We start from the raw sequence: 16,224 nt of genomic DNA on the forward strand, positions 1-16,224 counted from the left end.
ACAAACCGACACATAAAACAAATAACATCGGGAGCGGTAGACAAGATGGGGAGAGAGGGGGAAGGACACAAACACAACATTTGAGAGCAGGAACCGAGAGACATGGAGACATCGAGAGATCTGTGGGAGGGAGAGGGCTTTGGGGGGGAGGCATGGGAAAGGAGGTGGGAGAGGCATAAAACATATGGACACTGCCAGGACTACCAGGAAAGAAGTTGGAATTACAAACAAGGTGGATCTGGGGTGAATTAGTGGGGGTAGAAAAGATCAAGGTTTTGGATGGGGGAAGATAAGAGATGGTGGTGAACAGCTGTTTTAAAGACCTGGAGGGAGGAGTGGGATTGCGTTTAGCTAAATGACAGGAATTGAAGGCCACAATATGTAGAGGTGTAAAAGGAAAGATAAAATCTGAGGAAGTGTCGCAATCTTGGTAAAGGACAATATTATATCAAGAGAAAAGGGCGACCTGAAGCAGGGAGATAATGAAGAGTGTTCTGTGTGGACAGAGACTTGGGATGGAAGAGTATATAGGCACATATAATCAGGCTCTTGGTGTGATGGAAAGGTAAGACTAGAGCTTCCAGGGAAGCAGAACTCAACTGTACTGACTGGACAACTTTAAAGTAGGTCAGGTCTCACATGCCAAGCTGGATCAAAATCCATAAATATTTGTGGACGTTAAAGTCTCAATGTCGTTTCGGAGCTGAAAACAATATGGCGGCCTATGGCGGCCATTTTGCGATGGATGGGGTTGGAATGCAATAGCAACCTACCTTGTGTGGTAAGGGTTAAACATTCTAAGTTTGATCAAAATCTGTTAATATTTGTGGACGCTAGAGTGTTAACATCGTTTTCATGACCAAAAACAAAATGGTCGCCTACGTCAGCCATTTTTCAACGGATCGGGCTGAAATGTAATACCAATCTGGTCCTTGGGGTAAGGATGTTGCATGTCAAGTTTGATCAGATTCGGTTGATATTTGTGGATGCTGGATTGTTAACGTCGAAAGGTTAACGGACGCCAGATGACAGACGACGACGATGACGACAGACGCCGGAGGGTTCAGTATGTGATGAACAACTGGACGATTGTCCAGTTGAGTTAATAAAAAGGGCAGAGGAGGAATTTCGTGATCTTGCCCAGGATTGCTTTTTAATGCAGTTTGTTGATTGATAACCTCATGAGGAGCGGAGTGTTAGACCTCTTATGAGGTAATCTGAATATGGTGGAGAAGGTTGAGGAAGAACAGACTTTATGGACAAGTCACCATAACATAGTGTGTATAAGTGGATTCTGTGAAGACAAGATTGAGATTGTAGGATGAGGTTATCAGAAGTGAAGAAGGTAAATTTTGAGAGTATGAGGAGAGTTGCCTTAAATTGGGATAAATGGGCAACCTTCGAAGAGGAAATGTGAAACATCATCTTCACAATGTCGCCGTTAATAGAGATATCAAAATTGAACGCAAATTCCAACAGCGGGGGGGGGGGGGGGGGTGAGGGGCTGAGGGGCTGTCTTTTTCAGACAACAACCGAGCTGGAATGGGTTTAATTTTGATACCTCTCTTTCTATTTATATATTTCCAATTATATTTCAAGTTCAATTCATTATGTAATGAACAGAAAAAGGTCTATATGTGACAGGAGCTCCCCTCTTTCCCTCCATTGTACCTCATTCCCCAACAATATGAATTTTGTTCTTTCCTGCCCCCTCCACTTCACTCTCATTCCTATTCCTTCGCTCCACCAAAACATGGTTTTCATTGCAGTATTACGCAGAACGTATCACGGCCTGCACTGGTGTAGTTGGTTACCTTTATATCCCTGTGCACAATGTTCCGGGAGTGCAAGTACTCAAAAGCATCAGCCATCTGGGGGGAGGAGGAGATGAAATATTCCAACATGAAGACAGATTGTGGTTGTTAAGATTTTACAATTTTGAAAGCAATTCTTTCTGTTATATTTCAAACCACGTCATAAACATCACACCGAGGCTGAAACCAACTTCAGCTCACCTGCTTCATGGGAAGCCACAAGTCTCTGTCTGGAAGACTCCTCAGAAAATGAATTTGGGAAGCGAGGGAACCTGCACACAGACAAACATACAAGAGCAAGGCAATGACATTTTTCATTTTGAGAAACGAGGAGAGGAAAAGTTGTTTTGTTTTTGAATGTTTCATTGTTAAAATAAACAGAAAATGATAAAGATAAAAAATTTCCTTGCAAAATCAAAGGTCATGGAAGAGTAAAGTGATAGAGGGGCACAGCTGGACACAAGTAAGAGAAAGAATGAACAGGAGAGGGAGAGAGAGACAGACAAAAAGACAGCGAGACAGAGACAGAGCGACAGAGAGACAGAGAGACAGAGAGACAGAGAGAGAAAACACAGGATACTGGAAGTCAAGTGTAGAATGAAAAGAGGGTTCATGGGTAAAATAAAAATTGAGGAAAAGATGGAGGATGACATGAGATGGTGGTGCACCACGTGCATTCGAGGGGAGAATGTGATTGAATAATTTCTGGAGGACAGTTGCAGAAGTGTGAAAAAAGAGGAACAAAAAAGTGGAGGAGTGTGGAAAGTGTGCGCTTTGAATTTAACCAGGAGGGGATTACTGGAGGAACTTGTGCAGTGAAGGAGCGGGAGACTTATCAGTCTCTTCCAAGACACTCGGGGTCTTTTGACAGGCCGCATAAATGAGATGAGCCGCCCCGTCTCCCATGTGTGGATCTGGCAATGTGTTCCAGCCTCATCACGTGGCACGATTATAATTTTGAGAGCTTCTTATTTAACAGAAACCAAATCGGCATGTGATGCTGCCATCTCATCACCTATGTGAGAGGAAGCACAACCACAAACAGGTCTCCTGAATCCTGTGGATTATAAAACTCTCAAGAGGTCTCCATTGACCAACACAGACACCGTATAGGCTATGAGTTTAAGGAATTATTTGGAATGATGGAATGTGCAGCCGTTTGGAAGACAGCATTGATATGTGATCCACGTCATGCTGATGGTGAAGCGTATAAAGTCAAGAAACCGAACCACTTCCTGTGTCTGACCAGGAAAATAGATCAGTTGGTTGTTTTTTAGCAATCGTGCCAGAGTAACAGGGTGAAACTGAGATTTGTCAGAACTGAAAGAGTTGGTCCAACAATCAGGACACCATAATGCATGTTTACTAATTACTAACTTATTTAACTACTCAAGTAAAATTGGACTTGACAGACACAAACAGTAAATTTTCAGCAAAATTATGTCAGAAACCTCACCTGCTTCCACATACTCCAAAACGAGGCCCACTCGGTGACGGCACAAATCTTTTATCAGGATGTCGATCAACTTGACTGAAGGGAAACAACATAGTGGAGCACAAGTTAATATGGCATAAGAATCTTACCCAAAGTCAAACACCTTTAAACAACATGATAAACATGCACATTTTGTGTGATGACAAGTAGTCAACAGGTGAGCCTTAACATCGTCCTTTTACAATCACAATTCATGATCTTGTCTGTAAACATTTGGGCAGAACCGCACCACTCATAAGTACGACATCGATTAAGCGAGAACGGCACTCGGTGGAGCGCAAACCTCTGCCAGGCTGAACAGTTTGTGTTTTGTATCCCACTGACAGGTCGGATCTGGATTCTGACCTGAACCAAAATCTAATCCGCTTGTTATTGTCACCGAACCAACTCATCCACCTAGTTGTCATAACTCCTCCACAACTTTTTTAAATATCATGTTATATATCGTTTTTGGGCCTATCTCCAAATGGTGAAGAATCACTTAAACATGAAATAATTATCGTTTCCGAATCCGTATTCAGATCTTCAAAAACATTGAATCGATTCGTCATTGTCACACACCCAACCTCTCCACCAAGTTTCCTCCAAATCCGTCCATAACTTTTTGAGATATCCTGATATCTATCGTTTTTGGGCCTAATCTCCAAATGGTGAAGGATCACTTAAAAAATTTAATAATTCTCGTATCCGAATTCATATTCAGATCTCAACCAAAATAGAATCGATTGATCCTCGTCAGACACACAACCTCTCCACCAAGTTTCGGGCAAATCCGTCCATAACTTTTTGAGATATCCTGCTAATATCGTTTTTGGGCCTATCTCCCAAAGGTGAAGAATCACTTAAAAAATTTAATAATTCTCGTATCCGAATTCATATTCAGATCTTAACCAAAATAGAATCGATTGATCCTTAGTCGAGGGGCCAATACTGATATTTTAACAAATTTGTACCACCCAAGGTCAGCAAACAATTTTGGTATTTTTGTCTTTCTACATGTGTCTAGTTTATATTTTGGTATGATAACCCTGCCGATCTTGGTATGATAACCTTGCCAATCTAATAGCTTAATGATAGTTAATACTCTGAATAAATAAATATTAATTTAATAAATAAGTTAGCTTAATACTCTGAATAAATTTCTCCATACCAGTCTGAAATCTATTGGTGACCCATTCCAGTCAGTGGCTTCAAAACGTGCGCACGCACGCACACACACACACACACACACACACACACACACACACACACACACACACACACACACACACACACACACACACACACACACACACACACACACAAATATTGGTTAAAACAAATGAAGAAGAAGAGGAAGGAGAAGGAGAAGAGAGGGAAGAAGAAGACTGAATACAAACGGACGAGGGCAGGCTTTGCATTTTCAGATGCAACTGGTCCTTCCCCCACCACCTCCCCTCCCCCCACCCCACCTCCCCCTTCCCACCTCACTCCACCCCTTTATTTAATTTCCGCACACAGTTAAAAACCATAAAAACCACAATGCGATAAACTCCACAAACTCGTAATCCGAACCAATCTTCAAAATTCGAACATCAGAATTGACTAACAGTAACAGCAGTCCCAACTACTAAAAAAGTGTTCTTTGTTAAAAACGTTTCATTCAAAAAACGCGTCTCCGAGCAATTCCCATGGAAGTCAGAATTAAGTTAAAAACAATTATTAACTTAAATTAAAAACCTGAATTAAAAATAAAAACCTGAATTAAAAAATAACCCCAAAATGAGAACCATGGCCTCCGTAAAATAAATGCATATGTACACTTAGTTATAAAATCGAAGATATGGTAAAAATTTTCAGATTTCACTGCAGATTAGGAAATTATTTAGTTTACAGCATACAATCCTAATATCAAAGCTTGCTAGCCTGTCAGTTTTTCCTTGCAAATGCGTGTTCTTTGATGACAAAACAGCTAAATAGTCAGCAAAGTCCAGATCTTCAAGTTGGGTGGAAAGGGTCAAATGGATGCCTCCAGGTCTATCTGATATGGTGTTCCTCATGATCCAGTCGAAAATAATCAGAAAGAGGATAGGTGATGTAATACAACCTTGGCGAAGTCCAGATTCTACCGGGAACCACTCTCATGAGGAGTTGTTCATGATGACACTACATTCAAAGTGTTCATAGAAGATCTTAGTATCTTCCACAGGCTTGCTCCATGAACACCATCAAATTCCTTCTTGAAGTCAATGAAGTTGATATAAAGAGGTATATTTGATTCTGAGCATTCATATTATTCTATTATTGTATTCTATTACACTCAAACATCATTAAGTTTCAGTGATATCCATACTTACTTATGTTTGGGTGGTTTAGCTCCTTCAAGATAGAAATTTCACAGCAGACCTGCAAAAGAAAAAAAAAACAAGTAAATAAAAAAAGAAAGAGAAGGTGGATTAAGGTTAAGTCACACCATCACAATAACCACAAGATTGTAACTCAAACACAGAGACGCACAGCCTCAGGGGTCAAGAGACAAAGATGTGTCACAGATAAAGGTTCTACCAGGACAGTTCAGGGGTAAGTTAAACTGTGTTGTTATTTCAACAGTTAAAAACACCACGATATCCATGTGAACACAAACTTACTTCGTATGAAGCATAAAAGGATTTTGCCTTCTTCAAAGCAACCTGAAAGAGGCGACAAGAGATCGTATTTAAACATCTCAGTTGCAATGTGGGAAAAATGAGTAAAACATATGATATTGTTGTGTCGTGATAAACAATTATTACATCTGTTGATTCTGAAGTCAACGCCAGAGACAAATGACAAAGGAACAAGTTCACAAAGACGGGGGATAAAAAGGGGGAATCGGTAAACAATTACATCAACACCACAAGCGAATCTAGTCATGTGGTCGGAATTGGTAGAAGGACAAAACATTGAGGTACAAGGAATGAGGGAGCAAAGGGAATATAGGGCAGTGAGGGGCATCAAAGTGTTAATTGGGGGAAAAAAAGAAAAGAAAAAGCAATGGTCGGAATGAAGAAGCCTCATCGACATTGTATCAAGTGGTTTTCACGAATTATTTTTGGTGAGATTTATGACACACATCCATCACCTGTCACAGATTACATATTATAATCACATCTATGATGTAATCTTTAACAGGTGATGTGGGGCATTCAAGTCAAAAGAAAATGCATCGTTCATCTCATCAGAAATAAAGATACATTCAGATGCAGAATTTTCCGATCCTTTTCTCTCATCGTTCTTCCATGTGTCACTCCATCGTGTCCCTCTACCCTGCTGTCTGTATTTTCCACCGTGTTCTGTTCTGTGTTCTATCTCGCTCTCCCACGAGCTGTTCGATCTCCCAGAAAGTGAAATGAAGACACAGGAAGTATATAACAAGCTTGTACCTCTTCTGAAGAGTTGACATTCTTTACTTTGTAAACGAATCCAGAAGTTCCTTCTCCAATTTTGGAGATAACCTCCCACTTCCTGAACTGAAAACAAAGGCAAAAATAGAGTTTCAAAACAGTGCTTCTGAAATAAAATACAAACAAGAAAGAGCAATCAAAGATTACAGACCCTCCCCAGTACGTGTTTTCATGGTTTTTAAGGCTTCTGTGTTAAAACAAAAATGGCGACCGAACCACGTGACCGATGATCATCATTCTATGTTTTTTCTCCACCAACTTATCCCTCGATAACGCTCAAGAAAATTCATCTTGATCGGATGACGTTTTGTACTTGTCGAATTGTGACGTCATGTTGCAGGCACCTATGACATCATCATTAACATATGTTATTACCCATGGAGAGTTCTTTACAATGAGCCATGTCTCAATCTTTTCTGTGCAGCGCTTTTTGGAGATATAGAGGTGCAAAGTTTTTCGGTTTTTCCAAGATGGCGCCCATACCACGTGACATAGGATGTCATCATTCTCATTACAAATTCTACAGGAGGCGCACCTCTGGTAAAACTTTCCTGTCAATCGGACCAACGGATGCAGAGAAAATCATATATATTCTGTGCAGACAGACAGAAAACAGACAGACAGAATAACAGACAGACAGAATAACAGACAGACAGAATAACAGACAGACAGAATAACAGACAGACAGAATAACAGACAGACAGAATAACAGACAGACAGAATAACAGACAGACAGAATAACAGACAGACAGAATAACAGACAGACAGAATAACAGACAGACAGAATAACAGACAGACAGAATAACAGACAGACAGAATAACAGACAGACAGAATAACAGACAGACAGAATAACAGACAGACAGAATAACAGACAGACAGAATAACAGACAGACAGAATAACAGACAGACAGAATAACAGACAGACAGAATAACAGACAGACAGAATAACAGACAGACAGAATAACAGACAGACAGAATAACAGACAGACAGAATAACAGACAGACAGAATAACAGACAGACAGAATAACAGACAGACAGAATAACAGACAGACAGAATAACAGACAGACAGAATAACAGACAGACAGAATAACAGACAGACAGAATAACAGACAGACAGAATAACAGACAGACAGAATAACAGACAGACAGAATAACAGACAGACAGAATAACAGACAGACAGAATAACAGACAGACAGAATAACAGACAGACAGAATAACAGACAGACAGAATAACAGACAGACAGAATAACAGACAGACAGAATAACAGACAGACAGAATAACAGACAGACAGAATAACAGGCAGACAGAATAACAGGCAGACAGAATAACAGGCAGACAGAATAACAGACAGACCGAATAACAGACAGACAGAATAACAGACAGACAGAATAACAGACAGACAGAATAACAGACAGACAGAATAACAGACAGACAGAATAGCAGACAGACAGAATAACAGACAGACAGAATAACAGACAGACAGAATAACAGACAGACAGAATAACAGACAGACAGAATAACAGACAGACAGAATAACAGACAGACAGAATAACAGACAGACAGAATAACAGACAGACAGAATAACAGACAGACAGAATAACAGACAGACAGAATAACAGACAGACAGAATAACAAATAAAAAAGAATAACACAGACAGAATAACAGACAGACAGAATAACAGACAGACAGAATAACAGACAGACAGAATAACAGACAGACAGAATAACAGGCAGACAGAATAACAGACAGACAGAATAACAGACAGACAGAATAACAGACAGAACAACAGACAGACAGAACAACAGACAGACATAACAACAGACAGACAGAACAACAGACAGACAGAACAACAGACAGACAGAACAACAGACAGACAGAACAACAGACAGACAGAACAGACAGACAGAACAACAGACAGACAGAACAACAGACAGACAGAACAACAGACAGACAGAACAACAGACAGACAGAACAACAGACAGACAGAACAACAGACAGACAGAACAACAGACAGACAGAACAACAGACAGACAGAACAACAGATAGACAGAACAACAGATAGACAGAACAACAGATAGACAGAATAACAGATAGACAGAATAACAGATAGACAGAATAACAGATAGACAGAATAACAGATAGACAGAATAACAGATAGACAGAATAACAGATAGACAGAATAACAGATAGACAGAATAACAGATAGACAGAATAACAGATAGACAGAATAACAGATAGACAGAAAAACAGATAGACAGAATAACAGATAGACAGAATAACAGATAGACAGAATAACAGATAGACAGAATAACAGATAGACAGAATAACAGATAGACAGAATAACAGATAGACAGAATAACAGATAGACAGAATAACAGACCAGACAGTCAAACAAACAAACGGACTCAAATGCAATACCCTCTCCTCTGGCGAGGATAATAATAAAGCCATGTTTAAATGATTATTTCACATCAACTTGATAATAATTATCATCATATTCATATTCATGAACCATACTCTTGAGGGCAGATATTTGGCCACAATGCTTGTCAGGTCACCACTCCAGCTCAGTGTACGAAAGTTAGGGAAGGAATTTGAAATGTGTTCAGGTTGCCAGCGATAGTTTGTCTCCTCTTTGTGAAGGACACAGTGAGATCTTTAATGTCCACCAACTAATTCCGGCAGACGGATGACCAGTTTAACGTCCATCCGAGGGACGGCACACGCATTGATGAATCACACTGCCGATGAAACACCGGAATGACAGTTTATGGCTGGGTTGGGATTCAAACCCAGGCTAGGCAGCTCACATCAACGACTAAGATATCTCATGGGAACTAAAAAGGAGGAAATAATTGGTATAATAAATAAATAGAGTAATACCACCCATTATGTCATCACGTTATTATACCACTACCTGACTTGCATCGCCTCAACTCACACGCACATCACTTTATAAAACATAACTTTTATTCTCGAACGTTTACAGAACTTGCAAGACTGACAAACACCAAAATGCATCGCAAAGTACAAAATGGGGAGATCGCAAAATCGTCCACGGAACTACTGTACATTTGTGTACTTGAATATAACTGCCATGAATAAAAAAGAGAGGAATATCACCAGTAAGAAGTGAAATGCGATATGTGAAGTTGCGACGTTAGGAACACATCCCACGCTTTTCCTATTCATGCTAATGAGAACAAGAACGACATTCTTCGACGTCATGAAATCGACCGATATTCCTCCGCCCACATGATAACATCATTATACGTACTGGTACCAAATTTGATTTAAATCCATTCAGATGATCTCAAGAATCACATTTTACATGACATGACCTCTGACGTCACCAAAATCACCAAATCACCTCAATTCTCACATTTGATGTCAAAATATAATCAGTTCATCTTTGCATCATAATATATACTTATACCAAGTTTGGGCAAAATCCCATTGCCGGTTCACAAGTTAGAACAGCAACAGATTTTTTCCTTAACAGGACTTCTGACCTCTTCACCCCAAAATTGAAACAGATCATGTTTACGTCATTGTAATACCTGTACCAAGTTTGATTTAAATCCTGTCAGCTATTCTCAAGTTATCACAATTTTACCTGACATGACCTCCAAACTTTAATTTGTTGATACCACAATCCAATCGGTTCATGCTTGTATCATATACAGTCACGTGAAAAAGTAAGTACACCCCATGTAAAGTTTTGACTTTTTCAACATATTTCAACATACAGCTATTTGATCTTAATTTCAACAATATTGATAGATAAAGGTGATATAATATAACAAATATCATGAAACATTTACATTTTGTAGTCCATTGTATAATTTAAATAAACATAAATGCAAATTTCGCATGTGGAAAAAGTAAGTACACCCCTGTGGCGGACACGAAAGCCCACTGGCGTGGTGACATCATTCCGCGCACCAAGTGGGCGGCGGCCACGCCAGAGGGGTAGGCGTGGCCTGAGGATATACACGGGGCGCGCAGCCCGGAGCGCGCTAGTGTTACAGTGAGCTCCTGAAATAAAGACGCTTATAAGTTACCGCTTGTCCGCTTCCTCCTTGCTCGCAAGCAGCGCGCGTAACGCCGCGCTTTACTGGTGACCCTTGACGTTGGATCTGCCGGAGCGATCCTTCCACACACGACGCCATTGCCATGGCCATCTTCATCAAACTTCCCGAATTTTGGGAGGCCCAGGCCGAAGTCTGGTTCGTCCAAGCCGAAGCCCAATTTCAGCTTCGGCGCCTCACCGGCGACGACACGCGCTACTGCCACGTGGTCTCCTCCCTCGGGCCCGGCACGGCCGCTCGAGTTGTGTCCGTCCTCCGCCACCCACCGGACGGCCACAAGTACGAGGCACTCAAGCAGCTACTCCTACCCACGTTCGGCCTCACGGACGATGCACGGGCCGACCGCCTCCTGGATCTCCCCGAGCTCGGCGACACGCGCCCGTCGGTCCGAATGGACCATATGCTGTCACTGTTGGGCGACGAAGCCCCCGGTTCTCTATTCCGGACGCTTTTCCGTCACCAACTTCCAGCGCAGGTTCGCCTCGCGTTGGCCGGGACCGTGCTAACGGAACCCCGAGCATTGGCAGCCGAGGCGGACAGGTACTTTGCGGCTGTCACGGACCTCGAGGCTGATGCTGCTGATGATGCTGATCCACAGCATCAGCTTACACAGCATACGCAGCATGCTGATACGCACCTCGTGACCGCCGCCACGCCCCGCCCACCGCCGCGGCGAAAACCGCCACCGCGGGGAAACCCGCCAACTCCACCGGCCTGGCGGAGCCAGCCGCGCTCCTCCAGCTCCACCACCTGGTGCTGGTTCCACGCCAAGTTTGGCCACGAGGCTCGGCAGTGTCATCCGCCATGCTCCTTCAACAGGTCGGGAAACGCCCGGGCCGGCGCTCAATAGTGGCGATGAGCGCGGGCTGTTCGAGCAGCCTGCTGTTCATAACGGACACCTTATCTGGGCGCCGTTACCTGTGCGACACGGGAGCGCAGGTGAGTGTCGTTCCCGCCGGTATGTCAGACAAGCACGCCGCGGGCGGGGGCCCCGCGCTGCTTGCCGCGAACGGGACGCCCATCCGTCGTACGGAAAACGCTGCCTCTCTCTGCGGTTTGGAGGGCAGGTTTTCCGATGGACGTTTGTCACCGCCGACGTGCCCATGGCACTACTTGGCGCGGACTTCCTGTGCGCTAATGGGCTCCTGGTCGACGTAAAGCGCAGACGTCTTGTCCAGGCCGAGACGTTCAGCTCGCTCGCTTGTGCGCTGCCCAGCTCGTCGAGCAGCTCAACGAGCGGCTCGCCGAACGGTTCGGTTCCGGCCACGTTGATCTGTACGCTTCCGGCAGCGGACGCATTCACCCGCCTCCTCGCCGGCTTCCCGGCCCTCACGCGGCCCACCTTCTCGGCGGGGGCCGTCAAGCACGGGGTGGCCCATCACATCCCCACCGTCGGGCCACCGGTCTACGCCCGGGCACACCGCCTCGAGCAGACGAATCTGGCGGTGGCAAAAGCGGGGTTCGCTACCCTGGAGCGACTCGGCATCGTTCGGCGCTCGGAGAGTGCTTGGGCGTCGCCGCTGCACATCGTGCCGAAGCCCGGCGGGGGATGGCGACCGTGCGGGGACTATCGCCGTCTCAATGACGCCACCACTCCCGACCGCTACCCCGTCCCCCACATTCAGGACTTTTCCGCCCGTTTGGCGGGCATGTCCTTCTTCTCAAAGGTGGACCTCATACGCGGCTACCATCAGTTCCCCGTCAGGCCGGAGGACGTCCCGAAGACGGCGGTCATCACGCCATTCGGACTCTTCGAGTTCCTGCGGATGCCCTTCGGTCTGAAGAATGCGGCTCAGGCGTTCCAGCGACTGATGGACAGCGTCCTGCGCGACTTGGATTTTGTCTATGTCTACCTGGACGATATCCTCGTCGCCAGCGCGTCCCGCGAAGAGCACCTACGCCACCTCCGCATGCTCTTCGAACGCCTGGGCCAGCATGGCCCGATTGTGAACACCGCTTTGTGCCAGTGTGGTGGAGAAAATTGTGACGTATAAACAAGATCAAACTGGAACTATCTAGTAATATAAGTTACCGTTACAGTGCTTGGTGGGTTAATTGACATTGCTGGCAACACAAATGCAAATTCTGGTCATTTGGAGAATACAATTATGGCATATATGTGTATCTAGAGTCATTTCATTAGAACATAAAGAAGCATTTGTGTCGTCCGGTAAAAAATAATCGCAGTCAAAACGGCCATTTTGTAAAATGGCCGCCATGGCTACCATAGGACGTTTTCGCGGTGGGTCCATATCTGGAATTATTCATTAGATTATTATCTATGACTGTGCCAAATTTCATGCATGTACGTCTGAACTCTAAACCCACAATTCTTATGATGGATACACCTATCTGCCTGACTACCAACGGCTCCCAACAGACTAGCTTTCATTGACATCCACCCACTTTCAAGCTCAACCACATCATCCTCTACCCTACTCAGCCTCTCTTTTAATGCCTCCCTTACTGTCACCTCTTTCAACCTCCACACCTTCATTCTCGGTTGGTACTTCACCGCCGAGCTCTCCTCGCAACTTTCACCCTTATGTCGCAGACAACCAAGTGGTGCTGTGAAACAGCCTCCTCCCCCGGGATCACCTTTGTGTCCTGGAGGTGCCCCCTATCTCGCCTATGCACCATCAGGTAGTCAACGGTTGTCGTCGACCCACCTGACGTGTATGTAACAAGCTTATTATCCTCTTTCTGGAACTGAGTATTACAAATCAACAAATCAGCTCCATCAGCAAACTCCAAAATCCTTTCACCTTCTCCATTTCTCACACCATATCCGTAACCCCCATGAACTCCCTCAAAACCATCCATAGTCCTTCCCACATGTCCAATCAGGTCTCCTCCCACCACAACAACTTCCTCATCTTTCACGTTTTCCATCAGCTTCTCTATCGCACACCAGAACTTGTCCTTCTCTTCATCGCTTCGACCAACCTGCGGAGCATATCCCGAGATGACGTTCACAAAGAGCTTTCCAATCATCACTCACTCTAGTCACACTCACCACACTGTCTACAAACTCCTCAGAAAACAGGACACCAACACCATTCACGCCCTCCGGGCACCCTTGCCACACAAACTTGTATTTCTGTCCCTGCCTACCCTTCACCATTCTCACATCACTTCCCTTCCATCTCGTCTCTTGCACACAACATATGTCCACTCTTCTTCTGACCAATACTTCCACCACTTCTCCTGATCTCCCTGTCATTGTCCCTACATTCCATGTCCCAAACCTCAGAAACCGATCTCCACTTCGGGCTGCACCCTGCCCATATGTAGTTGTAATTGTCATGGTTCTCTTTTTGAGGCAATGTTTTTATGGCCGGATGCCCTTCCTGACGCCAACCCTCTTAGTCGTCTCTTACGACACGCAGGGATACGGTGTACTTATTCTGACCAGGGTACACACTGGGAAACGTTTAAAACATGTAAATTCTGGGGGGGGGGGGGGGGCGGCATCAGCATCACGGCTGCGGTTTTAACATATTCCAACAATATCCAAACAGAACCATGAAAACCATGAAAAACAATCTGGGAAAAGTCTCCAAGCGAGAACGTGGATTTGAGAAAGAAGGAGCAGAGGCGGAAGAAAAACGAGATACAGGGAGCGGGGCACAAGTCGAGACGAGGAGGAGAGTGAACAAGCACGTATCCGGGAGGAGAGAAAGAATTAATGTAGAATTCTTTGTCTAGGGAGGTGAGGTGAGGGGGAGAAAATAAAATAAAAGAAACAAGTAATACAGCGAAGGAAATAATTTAAATTGACAAAACACCGACGGGGGGAGGGAAGCCTCAAGTTACCAGGCCGTGCACGAGGTACGACCCAGAAAACTATTAATTACACAAAAGTTTGTACGAATTACAAACCAATACTAACTAGAAACACACAATAACACGTACACAGTAAAATAACCAGTGGAAATTTGACAAAGACAAGAATGGGAAAATACTTAAACTTTGATGTCGTGGAGAGCTCGAAGTACGCTTCACTCGCCCGAGGAACCAGAATCTTTGCCCTCTTGACCCCAAAATGTAATCAGTTCACGGTTACATCATTATAATACCTGTACCAAGTTTGATTTAAATCACATCAGCTGTTCTCGTTATCACATTTTTACCTGACATGACCTCTGAACTTTCATCTGTTCATCCTATCAGAGGGATGCACGAACGTACAGATGGTCATTTGGACAGACTTCGTCAGCGGAGGCACAAAATTTGTTTTGATTTACGTCGTTTTGATGATCGCACTTTTCAGGAACACATCCCCGACGCAAACCGAGCTGTCACTGTAAATAGGTAATTGAATGTCTTGCTTACCACAACCTGCCCCACATCGTACTCTTCATCCTCAATACTGAAAGTACTCTCATCATCTTCACCATGAGGGAGAGAAGATCCCTGAAAGTTGGGGATGACAGCAACCTTATCATCTTCACCATGACGTCGAGAAGAAGATTCTGGAAAGAAGAGGAAAAATGAACATAAAACAGATATTGTGAGAGAAACAGATCAATGAACAAAGATGGAAAACATGAAAGCAAGAGAGAAGCTGATGGAAAACATGAAAGATGAGGAAGTTGTTGTGGTAGGAGGAGACCAAAATGGACATGTGGGAAGGAGTATGAACGGTTTTGAGGGAGTTCACGGGGGTTACGGATATGGTGTGAGAAATGGAGAAGGTGAAAGGATTTTGGAGTTTGCTGATGGAGCTGATTTGTTGATTTGTAATACTCAGTTCCAGAAAGAGGATAATAAGCTTGTTACATCCACGTCAGGTGGGTCGATGTCAACCGTTGACTACCAGTAGGTGCGTAGGTGAGAAAGGGGGCACCTCCGGGACACAAAAGCGATCCCGGGGGAGGAGGCTGTTTCACAGCACCACTTGCTTGTCTGCGACATAAGGGTGAAAGGTGCGAGGAGAGCTCGGCGGGTGAAGTACCAACCGAGAATGAAGGTGTGGAGGTTGAAAGAGGTGACAATGAGAGGGAGGCATTAAAAGAGAGGCTGAGTATGGAAGAGGATGATGTGGTTGAGCTTGAAAGTGGTTGGATGTCAATGAAAGATAGTCTGTTGGGAGCAGTTGGTGAGGTATGTGGATGGACAAAAGGACCACCGAGGCATTGTGGTGGGATGATCAAGTTGGAAAGACGATTGACGAGAAGTGGCAGAAGTTCAAGGAGTGGCAGAAGGCGAAGGGTATGGGGGCAGAAAAGGCATAGCATGAAAGTTATAAGGCAGCCAAGAAGGCTGCAAAGAAAGAGGTAGCAAAGGTGCAGGAGACATGTCGGAAAATGTTCAGAGAACGCTTGGATTTGGAAGAGGGTCAGAGAGCGGTATTCAGGATTGCAAAGCAGATAGCGAAAGAGAGGTGTGATGTG

At 44.2% G+C, this 16,224-nt stretch overlaps 1 protein-coding gene across 1 annotated transcript in view; it reads right to left on the reverse strand.

Moving 5' to 3' along the window:
• Positions 1-16,224, reverse strand: part of LOC144889294 (uncharacterized) — a gene marked incomplete at its 3' end in the record, with an annotated part of 47,510 nt that overhangs the window by 7,055 nt on the left and 24,231 nt on the right. Inside the window, exons 2-8 of the mRNA XM_078769382.1 lie at positions 15,164-15,303; positions 6,711-6,797; positions 5,937-5,978; positions 5,646-5,694; positions 3,271-3,345; positions 2,016-2,086; positions 1,815-1,871 (exon numbers count right to left, since the gene is read on the reverse strand). Of these exons, the coding sequence (XP_078625508.1) occupies positions 1,815-1,871; positions 2,016-2,086; positions 3,271-3,345; positions 5,646-5,694; positions 5,937-5,978; positions 6,711-6,797; positions 15,164-15,303 (521 nt within the window). The remainder of the gene's footprint in view (positions 1-1,814; positions 1,872-2,015; positions 2,087-3,270; positions 3,346-5,645; positions 5,695-5,936; positions 5,979-6,710; positions 6,798-15,163; positions 15,304-16,224) is intronic.

Source organism: Myxine glutinosa, unplaced genomic scaffold, assembly GCF_964187855.1.
Source record: "Myxine glutinosa unplaced genomic scaffold, kmMyxGlut1.1 SCAFFOLD_2326, whole genome shotgun sequence".
NCBI classification, from domain to species: Eukaryota; Metazoa; Chordata; class Myxini; order Myxiniformes; family Myxinidae; genus Myxine; species Myxine glutinosa.